Genomic DNA, 20,581 nt, shown 5'->3' on the forward strand with positions numbered 1-20,581 from the left:
TCCATTATGCAATGCCATTTTCCTTGCAACGGGACAATGGAATAGTTGCAAAACGGTGCATTTTCAATAACTGTGCTTTATGATTAATTACCATTACAATAAGTGTTAAAGTTGTTCTGATATTTGGAATTTTTTCCTTTTTGTTTCTTCTCCAGCAACAACCCCCACCCGCCGGAGAGGTCCCGGGGATTAAGCAAACGCTTTTGCATTGCAGCGTAGTCAAATTAGGCGGGACAGCTGCGCCAAACAGACCAATAGGAAATCGAGAACACTGTGATTGACGTCCCGGTGACGAAAAACTGTGGGCCAGCTGTCACGGCGCGCGAAACATCAAAATTTCTATTCGGTGTGTATGGAACAGGCGGGAGGAAGATAACTTTTCCGGCTAAACGCTAACTAAATGTCAATTAAAATACAGAAGCACCACTGGTCGCTTTGACGGCAACTTGTCCACGTTTTTCAGTGGCTAACACGAGAGTACGAGGTACCGTCTGAGCCTGTTTATTTTGCAAAAAAAGAACGTAAACTAGCCAGCGGACAAAGATGAGCTTGCTTTCTCAACAACAGGTCAGGCAATGCTTTGGTTTGTCAGTGATTATCTTGAACTTCTGCCTAACCTTTCTAGACTTGCATATATCGCTCTGTTTGATTGGGTAGTTTTTGTTTGGTGGAGATTGGCAAGATCGAAAGAAATATGCTAACTGCACATTTCGTTAGCCACCTAGCTTCCTGGCTAGGTTAGGTTTAGCTCAGCTCTTTTGGATAGTGATAACTGGCCTGGGCCTTTAAAGCGTGTCAATTTGACATTTTAATTTTAAATCCTTTTGTTAAAGTAAGACCTAGGTGACGGACAGCCGTATCTGTTGCCTGAATGGTGATAATTAGAAAGTCGAAAGGCAGACATGCTGCTCATTGTTTGGTTTACTTCAAGGCGCCAGTCCTGTCAACGAACAAGCGTTTCGCTGCTCAAAGTGACAAAAGTGACACCCATCCTCTGTGTAAACACCCCCTGTTTTTGTCAAATGCAGAAACATGCTATCCTGTGGTACTTTTTTTTTTAAAATTAGCTATGCAGCAATTTGGGTTGCCCTCCATTTGAAACGAATTCCTAGTGTTACTAGATTTAACAAAAGCAGTCCCACACTACATGGATCTCAATCAAGTAGCCTAAACTGAACTTCTACCCTTGCTTTAGATGAACTGTTTTTCAGTTGATACTTAACCTCAAGTTTTTTTTTCCACTAAATACCTTTTACTCCCCCCATGCAGCAACAATTCATGTGTATTGTCTGCTACTGTATGCAGGCTGAGGCACTCCCAGTGGTGGCCCAGACCGCAACAGAGAGTGATTCAGACAGCGGGGTGGGCTCACCAGCAGAGGAGATGACTACAGACACCTCTAACAAAAGAGAAGGTCGTTCAGGTAAAGCAGCATAACAATGAGCCACTCTGGCTGTGTAAATGAGGTATGCATTTATGCAACTGCCTGTGACACCAGAGTAGGCAGAGAAACACTAGTTATCATAACGAGCCAGTCTGACCAAAGAATCAAAGCTGCAGTGCTTTAGAAAATATACATTCAAAGGTTATAAATGAAAGCAAACCAGTATCTAAAAGATGTCCAGTTTCCAAAGGACCAAATTTATTTGAAAAATAATGAAGGCAAAGAGTAACGTATCAGTCCAAGGGAAATTCTGTAGGAAATAGTATAAATACTTTAATAATGAAGTATTTCACTCTCCCTGGACTCATATTTGTTTTTCTTCAGAAGGGTTTTATATCAAGGTGTTCTGTATATAATTGTCCTGCATATAAGAACTCTTGGTGCTCACTGAAGATGTTTTTTCTCTTCCATCAAAGAAATTTCATCAGGGCTGTGAGCCAAACCACTCTCTGAGGACATATGTTGTTTTTGACTTCTGCTTTTTCTCCTGCCTTGAAGCTCCATTTCCCCCTTTTTTATTTTGTGACCAATATGTCCACTCTCCCACTTTAACCACATTAAGTTTGCTTTACCTGTCTCTTAACTTTGTCTCCAAACTACTCAACTTGCAGCTTATCTGTTTAGTCACTCCCAGAGGCCTGTTTCATGTTGAAAATCTCTTATTTAAATTACAAAAAGACATTACCGGTACATTTTTTAAAATACCTTTTATGTTTTGGTCTTCCTTTTTTATTTGTATTTCATTTATTTATTTATTTTGGTTAAACAAAAATATGCATTAGAATAAAATTCTACTTGAATTTATTTTTCTCACTGTTTAGTGCAAACTCGAGTATTTTGTTTCATTACACATTGATATGAGCTGGGATTACCACTCTACCATTTTCTACCATTTTCATTTTACTCTATTCTAATTTTCTAAATTGGTTGGTTTTGCTGTCTTATTTATCAGATTCTGATGACGACGAAGACATCACGGTGCACAGAAAGCCTCACCGTAATGCCATTAGAGACAGTGACAGCGAGGAAGAGGCGGCAGCTGCAGATAGCAGCGTACACATGGCAGAAGCACTAGTCTTATCTGCTTCCAGTGGAGAGGAAATGGAGACTGAGAAGGACAAGAAGAAGGAAAAGGGACGACAGAAGTGCAAGAGAATAAGCCGAGCTCCTGTTGATAGCGAGGACAGTGAGCCTGAGGAGGAGAAAAGTGGAAAAATGGAGGAGGAAGAGGGGAAAGTGGTGAAGAGGAAAGTGAAATCCACAAAAGAAGTGAAGGAAAGAGAGAAGAGCAGGAGACATCATGAGAAAAAGGAAAAGCGCAGCAAAGCGGTGGAAAAGCTGAAGAAGAAGGAGAGGTTCTCTGAAAGGGATGAGGTGAGTTCTTTAGTGTCTGAACTCTTTTTGGCTGGTGTTTGATACATCAAGGGTTCTCACACACATGGGCAATAATCCGTCCTGTGGACTGTCTCAGCCCGGTCTATAACATATTATTAAAAATAATAAAATCAATAAAAGGTAGAATTATGTTTTTGAACCGCAAAGTGAATGATTGTCAGCAAAGTGGACTACGCTTACATAGGTGAAGAAAGATTTTATGTCAAGTACGTTACATGTTAAAAGTTATATACCATTTAAGTAGATTTTTTTTAATGTAATCATGTGGCCTTTCGATCACTTTATTTAAGTCAGTGTGACCAGAAAAAAGACAAAGGTGGCGCACTCACAAATCCTCAAATGATTGTGTTAAATGTGTTGTCAAAATTAGTTTTTCAAACATTATTTTATCTCAAAATTGGAAACCTTTGACATTTAAAAAAAAAAAAAAAAAGTATTTATTTTTTTATGTCCCAGTCAGATGATGCTTTTCAGTGCATGTCCAACTGCAAGGCCAAGTTAACAGATCTGCTTCTGGAAGAACTTTGTTGTCAGGAAGAAAGGGGAAAAAACACCTTCTACCACATCAGTGTGATGATCAAACTACTGTTGTGGAAGCATTTGTGTTTTGGTTCCCCGAGCACTATAATAAGGTTTAAACTGCAGATCAAACTGAACAAAGTTTTAAAATTTAGATCTTGTGTGTTGTGCAAAATGTTGAAGCCATAAAAACAGCATACAATTTGGGTAATGTGTGTGCAACTAAAATCCGCTTTACTCCCATTTCCTCAGGAAATGCCTCATCCTGGGACCCTGAATGACAGTGGATGTCCGCTCGGTGACACAGAACTTTTTGACAATGGTCTGGATGATGAGGAAGAAGAGTCTCTGGATGCGATCCGTGCTGCGGTCAAGCAAAAGATGAAAAAACATAAGGTGCAAAAACATCAAGTAGTTTAAAAGAGGGGCTCTCCACCCATTTTCCATCACTATAAAAGATAAACATTTGGAATTGGTATCATTTATGTTTGGCCTTTGACTTATTTCCTTAAGAAAAATTAAAACAGCTGTTGAATTTATGTCAGTGACTTGAGATAAATTTAAATCCTTCAATTTTATTGTAACACTTTGATTTAATGTTGTGGTGAGAATAGTTGGACCATGTTGGGCATTGTGTCCTTTTGTTTCTATGTTACTACAGGATCCCCTCTCCAATGAGGAGGAGGATGAAGAGGTGCCAGAGAAGCCCCAGCGTGCGGTATGCAACATCAGAAAATAAATAAATAATTACTTTAAATTGTAAGCAGTTTGTCATTGCCACTATGTGACTCTTTCAGGAGAGAAAGGCTGCACGTGCCAGCAAAGAGGCGATGAAGCAGCTCCACAGTGAGTCTCAGAGGCTGATCAGAGGTCAGTTGATAAGACACGTTTATTTAACCCATAAAGTTTTATTGTGGGTAATAATTTGAATAGAGGATGGTATTCTAGTTTTCTTTCCATACTTGCAAACATTTCTGGTTTTTCTGGTTTTCCCGTACTTTAAAATCTTCTCATGGTGCCCATCTTGCTGTTTCTCCTGTGTATTTACACTGCAGTGCAGACTTTATTATAAATAACTGAAGTAGATGCATCTTTAAGGTTTTAGTTTATTCTAAACCTTAATTGCTAATTTCATTTAAAGAAAATGGAATGAATTTTACCATCTGATGTTGACTTTGGTAAAGGTGGATAATTTTTCACTTATTCAAGCCACTAGAATCAATAACAAGTGAAACATTGTAAATATTTTCTGTGGAGAATATTGCATAGATGTTGACAGGTGTAATTTAATGACTTATCTGCTACTAAAACTGCATTCTTCTGCCTTTTTAGAGTCTTCTCTTGGCCTGCCCTACCACATCCCCGAGCCCAAGACCATCGACCAGTTCTTTAAGAAGAGAGCAAGGCCAGAGGGTCCTGTCATGGCATTGTTGAAGTAAATACTAACATGACATTTAACATATTTCAGGTCAGACACAAGTCATGTAAGGATGGCCGCTGGACCTGCTCATTTCACACAAGTGCAGATTTAAGTAACTGTACTTTGATTCTGTCAAAGTAAAATGTTTACATTTATAAAACTCTTTCTGCTTTTAGATCTGCAAAGTACTCAGAAATGATGTTGGAGACACCGTCAGCTCCTCCACCTTCTGTAAACCCACCCAGCAAACTGCCATCCACTGAGCAGGACTGTAATTCTTCTTTGGATATGTCGCCCAATCAAATCCAGCCTTTACTTCAGCCAGCAGCAACCTCATCCCCGCAAAAGCAGAACCTCAACCAGGCCGGAGAAACTTCGGTTACCTCGGATCCTGAGCAGGAGTCAGGCCCAATGCTTTACCTCTCTGAGAGTCTGCAGGACTCGGTCACAGCTGATGCTGAAGACAAGCCTGCATCTGACTCAGGAGAGGAAACCTCAGCTGCTCCTTTACCACAAAATCCAACTGCAGCAACATCTGACTCTGAAACCCTGCAGAAAGAGACTGTATCTAGGGCTGTGGTTGATCCTGCAGCTCCTCAGTGTTTGAGTGCTGATTCAGCTACAACGGAGCCCTCGGTACAGCAGCCTACCAAACCGAAGAAAGACAAATTGACCAGACTAAAGGAGTTGGGACTGGATCCGCCTCCTATTGCAAAATTGTGTCCAGATGATGGAGCTTTTGTACAGCTCGACCCTCCACAGCTTAACCCTGGTGAGTCACAAATATTTCCCAATCTCAGCAAGAAGACATCGAGAATCAAGCCTTTTGATCCTTTGCCATTGTCACTGTGATAAATTAGGTGATTTGACTTCAAAATGTGCATAATCTCACGGGGGAAAGAAGTACTAGCAGGCAACTTTTCCCAGGAAAAATATGTGCACGATGTTACTTGATTTCATCTAGCTACACTGGCAACATCCTTCCTCTTTGTTTTTATCATGTTTATTGTTCTGAGCAGCAGAAATCTGAACACATGGCTGAGCGCTCTATGGTTTGGGAAGACAGAAAACAATTAGAACATACTGTCCTTCTCTCAGGACCTCATAACATGTCCCAGATGCAGTTTTAAATCCTTTGAAACACGATGTGAGATCAAACGAAGTGTTGTGCACTACAAAATTTTTGTCCTCATCAAAAGCAAGGCCCGATGTCTTCTGTGCCAAAGAAAACCTCTCTTACCTCTCCTCTTCTTCAACTAGGTGTGGAGGCTCTGAAGGAGCGTTATCTGCGTCACATTATTGCACCCACACGACCCCAAGGGGAGCGCACTTTGCAGCTTGACATCATCCGTAAGGACAGCACCCCATCTGGCCAGGAGGAGCTGCACACGGAGTCTCTCACTGTGACTGTCAAAGAAGGAGCAGAGGAGCCTGTGACCACTAAACCAGGTCTGGATATGTAGAAGAGATAGAAATTATACAATTTTAAATTGTTTAGCATTTCTGTGAGTGTCATCATTTCACTTTAGATTATATAATTGATTGAATATAAGTAGTTATGATGGGCTTACGTTTACAATCATTAACCACAACTACACGTGGATCAGCTGGAAATGATATGACTCCCTTGCTCATCTCTGTGTAGGAGAGAAGCTGCTGACTCTGAAGCAGCGCCTGCAGCTCGCCATGGCCCAACGGAGAAAAGAGGAGAGGGCGCGCAAGGCCGAGCTGAATCGCCTAGACAACGAAGACTGTGGGGAGGACGAAGAGGAGGAGGAAGACATGACGGATGAGTCAGAGGAGGAAGAAGTACGTGGATGATTTTGTTACGCTGCACAAATTTTTGCTTTTACCCTCTTTGCACTTGCATCAAGCTGTTGTTCTGTCCCTCAGGGTGTCGATGACTTATTGGGAGGTGGTGATGGTGAAGAAGACGACGTGAAGGACAATGAAGATGAAGAGGAAGAAGGCAGTATGGCTCAGAGTATGAGGAGCCCTTCTCCAGTGGCACTAATCGGACCCTCGCCAACTCCCGACCTCATTAACACAGATGGCACTCTCATGCTGTTCCCTGGAAACTCTTCCTCGCGCACCGGGTGTGTTTGCAGTTTTGTAGAAGCACTTTTAAAGTCTCTTATATTTGGCTGCAAGATGTCACCTGAAGCAGCTTGTTTAATGGATAAAATTAAAAATATTTTGGGTTTTTCTTTTTTTAGTGATGGTGTAAGAAGGTCTGGGCCTTCTGGACATGACAGTGGCAGTAAGATGGGTGGGTAAAGTGGAAGAGCTCCATTTAGTTTGACCGTATTTCCTCTTTTTTTTGTTTTGTTATTGAGAGAAATTGAAAGTACACTCTTCCTCTCCTCTCCCGCTCGTCTCCAGAAGAGGATGACTCCCTGTCCCTGGTGAAGGACAACAGCCACAACAGCAGCTTTGAGCTCCCAGGGTCCATGATTACATCATACCAACCAGTGAATAACCAGCGTGGCACAGGGCGAAGTGTCCTCAACTCGTCCATTTTCCGCTCCCCTTCACCGTGCCTCTTCAGGCCGAGCTTCCTCGGCTCCGCCTCAAAGGTGAGAAGAAATGTTTTTCATTCACTCTAATTATTGCAGCATCAGACAGATTTCACGAGGGGTTTGAATTTGGGCCAAACATGCCCTTGGTTACATACATGCATATGTAGTTAAGTCCAAAAAAATTGACGAATCAATAAGGCTCAGAGAAAATCCACGAATAAGACTGTATCTGCAAATAACCAAGAGCTCATCTGCAAGTGCATTTTATACAAATAGAATAAAAGAAAATAGAAACCAAACTACACATTCAACATTAGAATGAGTACTTATATTTTACTTTTAAAAAATTCTCTTTCAGAGTTCAGGCAAGCTCTCCGAGCGTTCTCTTTGCCTCCCTGTTGAAGACTCCCAAGACCTGTACGCACCTCCTTCTCCCAGTGCAGATTCAGGCCCCCTGGATGGAGCTGCTTCTGGTCCTGGTCTAGCAGGTGACTCTCAGGGTCGTTTTTCGCTTGAAGATGATGCTCAGTCCCAGTTACTTGACGCAGATGGTTTTCTAAATGTGGGGCCGCGCCCCGGTGCACCCACCTCTCACAAGAGGCAGCTGATCTTGGGCAGCCTGGATGAAAATGCAATGGATGCACACATGGGGGAGCTGTTGGGGTTGTGTTCAGGTGGTTTTGGATCAGGGAAGAGCAACTCCATAGGGGGAGACGGTGTTGGAGCAACACAGGAGGATGAGCTGCTTGGGCTGTGCTCAGGAGCGTTTCCACCAACACAAGCTGAAGGGGAGCAGACAAAGAAAAGGAAAGAGGGAGAAGACGACGAAGACTCTGAAAATACTATGGATCAGCTGCTGGGTCTATGTTCAGGCAAATTTTCGAGTCCAGGTAAGAGTGGTGTGCATTTCTGCTTTTTTATAAATGACATTGCATCATTGCAATTTTTTTTTTTTTGTTACTTCCTCTACAGCTCATGTTTTTACACAATCCTTTTTCGTTTGCTGCCAAATTTAGGTTCTACGCACACAGCTTCACCATCACAAGACAGGTACGGTACAAATATCTTCTGTATCATTTTCTGGTTTTGTTAATAATCTCTAAAGTTTGATTAGTTTCCGTGATCCTTTAAGCTGCTCCTCTCCCTCATTACCCCCAAACTGCTTTGATTAGAGGATTATAGGAATAATAACTGAAATATTTACTTGCAATGTAAGATTTTCACTTTGATTTTACACTATTAAGTAGAAAGAAGTTAGAGGCTAGAGAGCAGCAGCAGGAGGAGGAAGAAGAGGAGGAGCACTGCGAGTTCCGGCTCCTATCAGATGTTGAGAGTGAGCAGGTAAACAAAGAAACAAACAAAAAACACTTCATGTGTAAAGTGTTTTGGATTTATTTTATTTTTTTGGTTAAATATATAATGCAATTACTAAAGTATTAAAAATGTCTTGTGGGTGTAAAGGAGGACAACGATGATGATGATGGTAATGATGGAGAGGAGGAGGAAAATGATGAGGAAGATGAAGCAGATGCCAGCGAAGAGGAAAACAATGAGGTGGAAGAGGAGGAACTGGAGGGTGTGTTCGCGCCACGGGCGAAAAAAAAGAAGAAAATGTAAGTGAAAGTGCTTTCATGCAACGTGATCGATGGAAAGTGGCAGAGTGTTGTGGCCAAATCCTGCTGTGGGAAGATTTTTGGTGGCAGTAAAATACGTCTGTATTTGGATGTAATGCAGCAAACATGATGCTTTGTTGAATAAAGCAGCCCTTCTTATAAATAAGTACAGAATTGAATAATACTTTTCATTGTGGCCTGACTAAATGTCTGTGCAAAATTGATCTGAGCAGCAGGCTTTTTTATGCAGTTTAGAGACCAACAGATAAATGTGTTGGATGTTGTTTCTGGCTTTGAAAGTTGTTTAAACTTCACTGACTGATAGAAAAGAGTGCTTTTTTTTTTTTTTTAAGTTAATGCAAAGATTCTCACTTAAAAACTGTTAGATTTTATTTTTGCCATTTGAATTAGGTCATTGGCCGCTAACCATCAATTTGCAAACTGTAGAAATGCTTAATTTTCACTGCTAATCCACACCTGCGACACAGCTTGAATGGTTTCTTGGTGCTCCTTGGCAGGCGACTGACCGACTATGTGGACTCGGAGGCCGAGCTGTCTGGTAGCGATCTAGGCAGCGATGATGAGGACGGCGACAGAGGGAGCGAGTATGAGGAAGAGGAGCTTCTGGAAGACCTTCCCTCTGACGAAGAGCTGCAAAACCAAGTCAACAAGATCCACATGTGAGCAAAGACTAATAGATTTATAAAACGATGTCTTTTGTGTGAAGTACATCAAGCTGGAGATGAACCTGTGGCACAAAAACGATGTAAAAGTTGTTAAAATGCGTCTCTTGTTCTTACAGGAAGCAGATTTTGGATGATGACAAGCGTCGCCTGAGGCTGTATCAGGAGCGCTACCTGGCTGATGGAGACTTGCACTCTGACGGTCCTGGACGAGCGCGTCGCTTCCGATGGAAGAACATTGGTGAGTTTACAGGATGAACGATTAGATGCCTGGATTACCAAATACCGATAATGAGTGTTGGTAGGACTCAATTGGAGTAACAGCAGTAATAAAATGCACAAATCTAAATGAATAAAAACATTATTAGCTATTTGTTTCAGGTTTTATAAGAATTTAGCAGCATTATCTGTATTCAGTTAATTGCAACTTTAACACTGTCAGGACAAAATATTTTTGTAGCATCTAGCACAAGACAGTGGACGCAATATAGAAGAAAAGATAAAGTAAAAGATAACTAAATTACTTATTTTAATCAAAGCATCCTAAATATGACAAGTGATGATTTCTTCTGATTATTGGGTCTAACTGTACACATTTGTCATTGAGAGATTTTAATTGTAATATTTGGTCCAGATGATGGTTTCAGCATGGAGAGAACTGGAGCCGAGGGCGAGGAAGACTGGGAGGAAGAGGATGATGTGGACCAGGCTGAGGTCCAAAGACGGATAGAGAGACTGGAGAGAGAGCAGTGGCTCAGGGAACAGGTGGGTTTTATGGTTTGCAGTTTTTTTGTACACACACATGAAGGAGGTGGCACTAATGGAAAAATATACATTTGGAAAAAAAAAGTGTGATGGTTTTCACTAAGTTCTGTTAAAAGGATTTCTTAGAGATGGGCTGTGTGCGCCTTATGAATTGGCCTCCTCTGTGAGGGCTGCTGCTGTTTTGTGTTCATTCTTTTGTCACTCTTCTCACAGTCTGAACAGAAAGCCAAAAAAGGAGAGGATTTGGAATTGGATCCAGATGATGAGAAGATTGGAGAGGAAGACAGTCAATTCATGAAACTTGCCAAAAAACTGACTGCCAAGACTCTGCAAAGAAAAGGTTAGTTTGATAAAAGTCCCCATGAGTAGAATCCCATCTACTTAAAAACACCCAGAGGAGCTTTTGTCCAGCAGTTATTGGCACAACTGTCTTGCATAGCAGGAAAAATAAAAGATTAAAAAAGAAAAATATGTGAATGTGTGAAAAATATGTAATTAATGGTAGTAATTAAGACACACAGTCAAACTGTAGAATAAAGCCAAACAACAAGAAGCCAATCTGAGGACTTTAGGACCTATGAAGAATACAGAGGGTTTAAATCATAAATTCAAGAAAGGTTTTAAAGTTGGTATTTTAAACTATTTCAAAAAGGATAATTTAATGACACCCAAGATTAGTGTAGTTTTTCAGTTTGTTGCTGAATTGTTAATAGAAAATATAAGAAACATACATTTTCATCTACTCAGTGTTGAAAGTTGGGAGTACAGTTGGATAGATCGGTAGATTCAGATAATGTGCTACATGGCTGTAGTAACGACGGCACTAAAAACACCAACATGTGTCCCAGCAAACAAAACTTGACCATTCGCAGAAACGGCTACAGAAATTCACGTTCTGTAAAAGAAAAAAAAGGAATGTAATCAGTAGCTAGATCTTTTATTTATTTAACTGGCTGCTTCGTATCGTCACAAAACAAAGTTCTACATTGAGATATGAATCATATTTAAAGGGTGTTTAAACTGTTTGCACTTAAAAGTATGAAGTTTTTCTGTACTTAATTCAACATGAAAACACTTAAGGAATTCATATGCAACACATGCACAACCACGTCATTCTTGTTAAATAAACTGGTGCTTTACTTAAGCTAACTGTGTAACTGTTTAAACCAGAGCCGCCTGTGGCACCACAACCAGAGAAGAAGACAGCAGCAGCTCTCAATCCCTTCCAGAGGCCCTCTCAGCCTTTACAGGTAATTCAAACACCCTGTGAATAACTTTTCTTTCTTTTAACGTCTAAATAATACCTGCTTTTTGTTGTGTGTGTAACAATGTACAAAGAATTCAACATTAATCACGACGTCAACAGTGTTGGAGTCTGCCCCACTCTGTCACTGCTTTCTTCTCTTCTCCATGCTCTCCTATAAAGAAAAGGCTAAATGGCAAAAAGATGTTTAGTTATTGCTTTTTACTAAATAAAACAAATATTTTAAACTGTCACACAGTGGGTGTTTGCAAGACTTCATCATGTGTTCGTCCATAATCTGCACAAGGCCGGTCTAAGATCTGTGTTTCTCCCAGGTGAGGAGAGGTTCTCTCCTGAGTCAGCCTCAGTCCGTCCTCCAGAAGCTGGCTTCCATCTCAGAGGGAAATCCTCTGGCCCCCAGAAACAGCCGTGGATTCCTCTTCCAAACACTCTCTCCTGAGAAGGTTAACTCATCAGAGGCTCCACAGAAACAGGTGAGTCAGAATTATGATGCTAAAAAAAAAACTATTAATAAAACCCATTTCATGAGTACACGTGACAGAAGTTCAGCAGAATGTTCAAAGAGTACTTCATTTTACACTCCCAAACACTCAGCCCCACTCTTCATGTACACTGAATAGGCTCAGTTGTGTTATGTAAGTTAATATGGCTGCAGTTTTACTGCTGTAGTTATTTTTAGTCTTTTTTTTTTTTTAATAATCATGGATCAGTCATGAATAAAATTTTCTGTAAAATTCCCCCAAAACTGTTAAAATGAGAATCTTTAGCCTGCGGTGAAGCCTTCAAACTGCTTGTTTTGTTTGATTTTTAATCAGGTTTAAACAAAACCGGAGAGGTCAGTACATGAATAAAAATAACTGTTTAAATAGTTGAAAATTCAGGTTGAACCAAGGTTATACTTGTAAATTAGCAGAACTAGAGCTGAACTCAAAATCTCACTTAACAAAAGGAACTAATTTTTAAATGGATAAAAAAAGCAAAATGTAAAGCACTTATTCAGATTAAGTATAAAAGTGCATGTCTCCACTATATGCACTGTTATGAAGTGTTGCTGCAAAAACAATGAAACTCTGGGAACCAGTCCTTTCCTGTGTGACCATTTAATGAGCATCTGTCCTACTGATGAATATTCTGCCTGGCGTCAAGGATCAGTGGCCCACAGCAGCAGCATGCAATGACCCTCACTGCTAATTTGTAAAACAATAGTCCAGCATTCCTGCAGGCCCCTCTGGCTTCAATCGGTTCAGTCTTAAAATGCAAAATAAGGCTTGAATTGCTCTTTGCAATGATTAAGTACTTAAATCAACCCTTAAACTGCCTTTAAAAATAAAACAAATGAAACACAGAAGACACTTTTTCTTGCATTGTGAAATCTTGTTAATAACCATGAAAGTCACATGACCTCCAATCGATGTCTTTTTCATGAGACATTAGTGACTCCCGAGGAAAAATGTTGTAAACGTACTGAGTGGAAACTGGAAAAAACAGTCGATTAACCTCTCCAAAAGTTGATTCTGTTCATCTGGACGTAGCGTTTTGTGGGAGAAACGTTTCGTCACTCATCCAAGTGACTTCTTCAGCCTCAGCTGACTGCAGGTTTCCCCAATCTTATAAACAGAGCTCGGGGCTTCTCTTAAGTATGAGAGTCATGTGAATGTGCTGGGTGAAGTCATGGTATCTGGTGTATTCTCAATATTGGACACTATGTGGCGGCAAAGCCCACATTTCTAACAGTAGATTAAAGGCTGACTTTTACACTGTCAGTCCCAGTGCACATGCAGTCACTAGCCGGTATATTGTTTTATTTTGTACGGCAGTTTTGTAAAAAAGACAAACTGATGTTTGTTCCTCAGACGATGAAGAAGAGGGGGCAGATGGGGGCAGCGAATCCAGCAGCAAAGAGGGTCTGCAGAGAGAACAAACCTGCAGGACAGACCAAAGGGTCTCAGAGGAGCATCTTCAACTTCCTGGACCACTGATGATGCAGCGCACTAACTGAATGAAGATGAAAAGCTGGCTGGGAGTCCAAGTTTTTCTCCCAGCTGCTACAGAGGCAGTGAGGAGGCAGAACTGACCTTTAACTTTCAGTGTTTCACTTCACAATAAGACTGAAAAAAACGAAGCTAGTGGCAAAACTCTGGGTGGTTTCAGGATTATGAGACGTCTCCCCACCTGTGCCCATTTTGTGGTTGAGCATAAATCACCAGCAAAACACACCACTGAAGATCCTGCTACTCTTTTACTCGATGACTTGCACACTTAATCTTCCCTTGTTCAGCTCGTGTGTTCAAATATTTAATCCGTTACACCACTAGCGACATTCATCTGATCTGACTTGACCTAATTTGGACCACATGATTGAGGTCTATCTAGAAATGTTTTATCATGTACATATGGTTTTTCTTTTTAAGAAGTAGGGAATTTATTTGTGTGATGTTTTAAATGTATTTGTTTTACAGTGTAAATAAAATATTTTAAGACATAAATCTGATTCTTTTCTTGTCTCGTTAGACCAGATTCTTGTTTTCAGTATGTTTTGAACGTCCTAAGAAGATTAAAGGAATTGCAAAGATGTGCATGTTAGGTTACTTGATTTATCTAAACAGAAATCAATGCATGGCCCTATGATAGACTGCCCACTTGTCCAGATTGTACCCCACATCTTGCTCTACAACAGCTTGGATAGACTCCAAAATTGGAGAAGCTGATTCTGATCTGCGGGGGCCAAACCTTGGTAAATTTCTTGGAGAAGCCCCTCCAGTGTGCTAATATCAGTGCCAACAACTTTGGACCAATCGGCTTCATTGTAGCATGCTGTTTCCAGCTTTTTAAATGTATCTATGTAGTGGAAATCAGTTCTCCTTGGATATTGACACTGTCTGAAATATCTGTTCCCAAGTTCAGAATTTGGGAAGTCTTGTGCTACATAAAGTTGTTAGTAGGACTTGTCTGGGTTTACATATTTACAAAAAGGTTTCATGATTTTTTTTTTAAATGTGTCCATGCACAGCATCAATTGCCTAAAAACAGCAGCTAATTTATCATCTCGCAAGAGTACTGGCCTGAGATGCGTAAGACGCAGGGTGGGTGATAAAGTCTCTCTTCTACTTTATAAAACATTTACTTACAACACTGAATTCCTTACACAATAAACTCATGATTTTGGCAGCAAATATGATTGCCTTTCCTCGAATGTTCAAATCCATTTAAGCTGAACATTGAACTAAAAGGTGGAACACACTGTCTGTCATATCTATCTGTGACAGATTTCCAGTCTTTCAAGGACTCTTTTGACTCTTCTTTTCACTTTTTCCTCCTATTTTAAAGCATAATTGCAATTTAGAGACTAATGATTTGGTAAGTGGCTAATAATAGGCTGAAATTAAAGGGATGGTCTTCTAACGAGCCCTTTCATGTCTCTCCATCTCATTAGTAGCCACGGTGATTAGCAGGAGGTCCTGGGGTTAGGATCGGTCGCAGGAGGCCCCATTACACATCATTAGGGGCCAACGCCAGGAGGGTCTGGAATGAGCCCCATGGAGGGCCCCCGCCTGCAAAGAGCTGCTGTATACCTGCAGGCAGGCTGGCTTAATCCTGGTGTTGTTATGGCAGAGAAGGCATCTTTTCTCTTTTTTTTAGCTTTTGTCAAAACATTAATGGTAAGTTTGAATGTTAAAATGTAAAGGGCAGAGAATCACTGGATATATTTTCAGCAGTGAGCAGCATCCATCATCATTTCCGTGTCATTTATATGCAATTAACTGACATAAAGACTTGACTCCAAGTCCTGAGGCCCGATGAGCGGGGTCAAGAAATCAATTTTAATTAGAATTTAATAGGAATAATGTCTGCAAGTCCTTTCTTCTTTTGCATCAACACCATAGCCTCCTCTCCAAACTGAATTTCACAACTTTGTTTAACCCCCGAGAGGGAATTACGAGGTCAGCGCAGTGAAGCCAACCCCCCCCCCCTCTCCACCCTGAACTCCACATTCACTCTACACTTGAAAGAGGAGGAAGGTTACATGTTTTGGCATGGAGGCCCAGCTTCTAAATATCTAGAGGACACGGATCTGGCGTTATTCAGATTATGAGGAGGAGAAAGGGCAGAGGGTGGAATAATTGAAGAGAAACATGAGCTGTAGCACCCAAGGGTTTGTGTGCTTGTGTCAGCACTGTACGTGTATATGTGCGTACTCGTATTTAAAGTAAAAGTGTATAATTAGAGTGCAAAGCGACCTCTGTGCTGGATTAGTGGTTCAATTTAGCACGTCTTGGGTGATTTGGCTGATTTTAAAGAGTGCTGGCTGTGAGCTGGAGGTCCAGCGAGCTTCTCTTTGCAGATTCTCTTTGCATCTCAGGACCAGGGATCTGACAGCGTAGCCCATGGGTGCTGCCGGCTGCCCTCGGCCACTGTCACAGCCGAGACTGGTGCCGGAGCAGATGTGGAGCTGAACTGAGGGAAGTGGGTCATGGTGCTGCAGGCTGTGTACAATTCAAACAAGGCCTTATTATGCACAAGGTAAGTCACGCTCCTTTTTTACTCTTTTCGTGTGTTTGTCTGTGTGTGTGTGTGTGTGTGTCAAATGAAGGCATGGCTGCTGTGTTAACATTACAATAATCTTTCTTCCCCCAGGAGGCCTCGCAGACGACCCTCAGTCAGCCGAGTTCAGTCTATCGCTCTTTCCATCAGTGTCCTCTGCAGTTGTCTTTTGTAACTTGGGTTTTTTCTTTCTTTTCGAGAGAGGGGAGATGGAAAAAGAGATGATTTTGCGTGTGACGAGGCCTTGGGCGCACGGCTGTGTTTGATGTATTTTTTATGTGCTTAGGCTACTGGTGAACGATGGGGAGGGCGAGGGATGGGGAAGGAGTGAGAGAGGATGCCTGGAGCTGATGCAGTTGAATGGGGATGTTGTTGAAGGAGAAAAGGGAGGGAGGAAAGAGAAGTGTGCGTGCGTGTGTGTGTGTGTGTGTGTGTGTGTGTAGGGGAGGGAGGGAGGTTGAGTTTTTTTTATTTTATTTCTGCCGGCAGCAACATTATGTCAGGGGGATGAGTGCAGGGAGGAGAGAGACAGCGAACACTTGTTAAGTCTGTCTGATGTAGCCTCTCTATACCAGACACACACCTCCAGAAAACACACTTACACATGCACGCACACACACACACACACACACATATTCAGACACACAGAAACCACTGCCATGCCCCTCTGATCTGACAGTTCCAAAAACATTCAGTCACCAGCTTGGAGAAAATATCACATTGCAACAAATCCTGCAGTCCTCCCTTTTGTGAGCACCGGGGGTATGATGCCGCCTGTCGGTGTTGCATTCTCCGTAACATTTTGCCTTAAACACACCTGAGACTGTAAATGATGAAGTGTGTTTTCCTAAGACTAAAACATCCCTTGTTAGCTTTATATAATATGCACTCTTATCAGCCCTGATGATGATGGTGTGTTCGGTGACTAACTGGAGGATTTGGGATTTACTGACGTGATTCTTCCTACCTTAAATTCGCTTGAGTGATTTCCTCCATTTCCCAGAAAGTATTTGAACAACCACCAGAAGATGGGCATGGCTTTTTTCTTGTTGAATCCAACAAAAGGGAGATAAACTGATTATACAGTTATCACAGTGAAAGCATCACATGATGATTTGTGTGTGTTTTTGGTGAATTTAAATTCCCCAAAGCCACGCAGGGAAAAAAGTTGTGATTGTGTTGATATGCACGGTCACAAGTAAAAGTAATTAACACTAAAATATACTCAATAAATCAGCTCCGTCATAGTATATTCAAGATAATTGTGATTTATGCACATTATTGTTGTTGCAGTGGGTGGTTTTGGTGTAGCTGATTACATCATATTGACACTCATCTGGGGAAAACCAACCACAGCATATCAGCACATATACCTCATACCAGCTGTCAAACACGGTGGAGGAGGGATGATGATTTAGACTCGTTTTAAAGCCACAGATTTGGGCACTTTGGACTCATGATGAACTCCTCTGTATACTAAAGTATTCTAGGCTCCAGCGTGTCTGCCAGTAAAAGCTAAACCCAAACTGGGTCGTGCAACAGGACAATGACACCAAGCAGAGCAGCAAACCTACAACAGAATGGCTGAAAAAGAAGAATCAAAGAGTTGCTATAATCCAGGTAAAGTCCAGACCTCAACCCAGTTGCCGTGTGGCAGGACCTTAAGTAAACTATGCATAAATCAATTCCAAAAAACTTCAATAAACTGAAAAAGAGTAGTCCAAAAAGTGTTTTTTCAGATGGTGAAAGGTCAGCCCTGCAGGTCAGTTTAGCACCCAGACTCTTCTACTACAAAGTCCTGCTGTTGTAATAGCCATAGGTCTTGCATATTTTGCTGAAATATGCAAGACCTTCCCTGGAAATGTCATCTAATGGAAGTATGTGAGATGTATACAGTATGTGATGATGTCTTTCCAGATGTACAAGCTGCCAATTCCAATAGGCGCTAATACCATCAGAGATGCAGGCTTTTGAACTAAGCACCGATAAAAAGCCAGATAGTCCCTCTCATCTGTAGTCCAGAGGATGCAGGGTCCATTGTATTTTCAAAAACAGTGTCAAATATTACAATTATACTGTTTTGAGATTCCCACATGACCCTTCAAAGGATAACAGCAAGTGCCTGAGTCTGTGGGAAGCTGAGTAAATGTGTTGGTGACACAGAGTTCTCATGACGTTATCAAGGTTCCCCTTGACTTCTGTTACCACAAGCTTCTTCGTTTCCCTTAAAATGAATCTAAAATCTATCTCAGTAGATATCATATCGTTATATCTGACAGAGAACAGAATGTGTGCACAAACATTTAAACAAAAGTATAAAATTTTCATTTTTGTGTGTTTTATGCATTTCTGGCAACGCATCAGGGAAAAAAGAATAACATTTATGGTCATTTTAATGCTGTCCGATGTCAAAAGAGGTAAAATGTGACCTTAACGCTGTGCAAAGGTTATGTATGAGTGCAATTTTGGTGTCAGTCTCTGATCCAGTTTGCATCTGTCCTGCAAAACAAGACAATATGGAAACTTAGAACATCCAGCATGTGGAGAACTGACTTTTTTAAGTTTAGTATGAGACACGGATTTGTCACGGGGAGAGATTAAATGTATTTGCAAGACTTAATGAATACATAACTGTTATACCGTGAAATTCCACCAGGCCTACAACTGTAAATGACATCAATGTTAAGTTTTTTACACACTTTATTGTTTTTGTGGTTTTAATTTTGACTGAATAAAACTGTCCCTTTCTCATATACTAAAAAACTAAATATAAAACAGTGAAAGAGAGTTAGATGTTCTCTAACAATTAAAACCCCCATATCTCTTATTTTATATCTCACATATGCATAGCTATATGTTGTGACTCATGTAGTTATTATGTATTTGCTGGGTGACCTCCCCCACCGCCCCACCCCACCAGCCAACCTGGCAAAAGTAAAGTGACATCATAACATAAGGGAGTTTAAACCATGATCTAAAACAGTTATAGCATGTAGCATAATAATATTTCAGCTGATAGTGCAGTTTGACCAGCTTCACATTGACATGATGTCATCAAAATGTCATTTTAACAAGAGTAAAACCACCCCCTCCAAACTCCAGCTGCAGCCAGATGTAGAAAGAGGGAGTGAATGGCACTACAGTAAAACCGTGTTGGTTATATTAAAGAGATCCTATGGATGGATTATAAACCACTTTTTAAATTGTGTTTATGAATGAGGATTCCCATAAAGGTACCCAAGAATTATTATTCTTTTTTGCCCATTTTGAGATGCTTTTATTTCTTTTTATTTGTTCATTTATTTTACTTGCTGGATTTCCTCTATGGAAATAGGTTTGGTAGCTACCACCCACAGAGTTACAATCCATTGTAATAAAAAGACGCTCGTTTCTGGGAATTCAGACCCATTGTTGAATAAACAATAAACACAACAGGCTTTCTGTCCTCGCACCGATTCATTCTCCACTGTTTCCTTTTTCCTTTTTCAGTCGCAGCCCAGTTTAGGAAATGCTTTTAGTCACCCAGCCTTTTCTTTTTTCTAGAGCTACCGCGTTAGGCTGAGAGGAGGAGGAGAGAGGAAGAGGAAGATAAACATCACACAGAGGAGGGTCAGAGGAGGGGGAAAATTGGGAGGGCGCAGTGTCCAGCTTGTCTATCGAGCAACAAACCGGCAAAATAGGTAAGAAAAAACTGGAACCTCGTGCAAATAGATTCACATGTCTGACTTATGCAAGCGGTGAAAGGGAGATGAAGGGCAGGCTCTGAGGTTGTTTTATATGAGAAGGGCTAGAGTGGAGACTGCACAGATATGGGGTGAGCGTTACATAACGCAGCGCAGATTAAATATCCCTGCTTTTTCCTCTACATTTCTGAGTATATTTTTTATTATTATTATTGTTTGAGGATGAAACTCTGAGGCGTTTTTGAGCTTTAGCAAAGAGCAGTGCTCGGATGAGGAAGAAGAACTGTCGCGTTTTAGGCTTTATTATCATGATATTCTCCAATAAGCCGTAAAATGCAGCCACTGGGCGCCATTGGACGCCTTTTTCACGTTTTCTACAGAGCCAGGCGTCCTCATTTCAAGATTATAGGCATCCACCCAGCAGCAGGACTGCTTAGGTATTATTTTTCCTTTATTTCCATCGCGCTTACGGCAACAAATATGGTGTTTTTGCACTCAGAGCGAAAAAAATACAAACCACTCGTTATCAACATGAGAATTATTTTATTCTCCCATTTCAAGCGCCAGCACTGCGGCCAAAAACGCGTCGATTTCGGGCGGTTTGTTCTCGTTTCTCTCGCCGTGGTTAAGAGCTTCAGCATGCGCGCTCGCGACACCGCCACCATCGCATGTCCTTCAGCACCACGTGAGCGCGCGTGCATAGGAAGAGGAGAGGGGACTGATTGACAGCAGCC

At 41.2% G+C, this 20,581-nt stretch overlaps 2 protein-coding genes across 4 annotated transcripts in view; both read left to right on the forward strand.

Moving 5' to 3' along the window:
* The first annotated feature begins 269 nt into the window (after positions 1-269).
* Positions 270-14,049, forward strand: clspn (claspin). Of its 3 annotated transcripts, none has more exons than XM_005739676.2 (24): positions 270-567; positions 1,306-1,423; positions 2,397-2,818; positions 3,611-3,754; positions 4,020-4,076; positions 4,156-4,228; positions 4,691-4,793; positions 4,955-5,550; positions 6,039-6,227; positions 6,424-6,587; positions 6,672-6,874; positions 6,995-7,047; positions 7,161-7,354; positions 7,656-8,187; positions 8,314-8,347; positions 8,542-8,638; positions 8,759-8,910; positions 9,429-9,590; positions 9,713-9,834; positions 10,228-10,358; positions 10,572-10,698; positions 11,529-11,608; positions 11,937-12,095; positions 13,476-14,049. In XM_005739676.2, the coding sequence occupies exons 1-24, from the start codon at positions 544-546 to the stop codon at positions 13,599-13,601; spliced, it is 4,062 nt and encodes a 1,353-aa protein (XP_005739733.1). In that variant the 5' UTR covers positions 270-543; the 3' UTR covers positions 13,602-14,049. The 3 variants fall into 3 exon arrangements, with proteins under 3 accessions (XP_005739733.1, XP_005739734.1, XP_005739735.1); XM_005739677.2 differs by having other exon boundaries at positions 8,545-8,638; XM_005739678.1 differs by having other exon boundaries at positions 270-346.
* A 5,806-nt stretch (positions 14,050-19,855) lies between these two features.
* The window catches only part of c19h1orf216 (chromosome 19 C1orf216 homolog), a 3,009-nt gene continuing 2,283 nt past the window's right edge, over positions 19,856-20,581 (forward strand). The window contains exon 1 of the mRNA XM_005739679.1: positions 19,856-19,978. Coding sequence (XP_005739736.1) covers positions 19,974-19,978 — 5 coding nt within the window. The 5' untranslated portion in view covers positions 19,856-19,973. The remainder of the gene's footprint in view (positions 19,979-20,581) is intronic.

Source organism: Pundamilia nyererei, unplaced genomic scaffold (assembly GCF_000239375.1).
Source record: "Pundamilia nyererei isolate P.nyererei 1_Seehausen unplaced genomic scaffold, PunNye1.0 scaffold00093, whole genome shotgun sequence".
In the NCBI taxonomy this organism is placed as follows: domain Eukaryota; kingdom Metazoa; phylum Chordata; class Actinopteri; order Cichliformes; family Cichlidae; genus Pundamilia; species Pundamilia nyererei.

Coding starts and splice junctions, on each gene's coding strand:
- clspn (XM_005739676.2), top strand. CDS start 544: ATGAGCTTGCTTTCTCAACAACAG. Junction 2,819..3,610: donor GGTTCTCTGAAAGGGATGAG/GTGAGTTCTTTA, acceptor CCATTTCCTCAG/GAAATGCCTCATCCTGGGAC. Junction 6,228..6,423: donor GCCTGTGACCACTAAACCAG/GTCTGGATATGT, acceptor ATCTCTGTGTAG/GAGAGAAGCTGCTGACTCTG.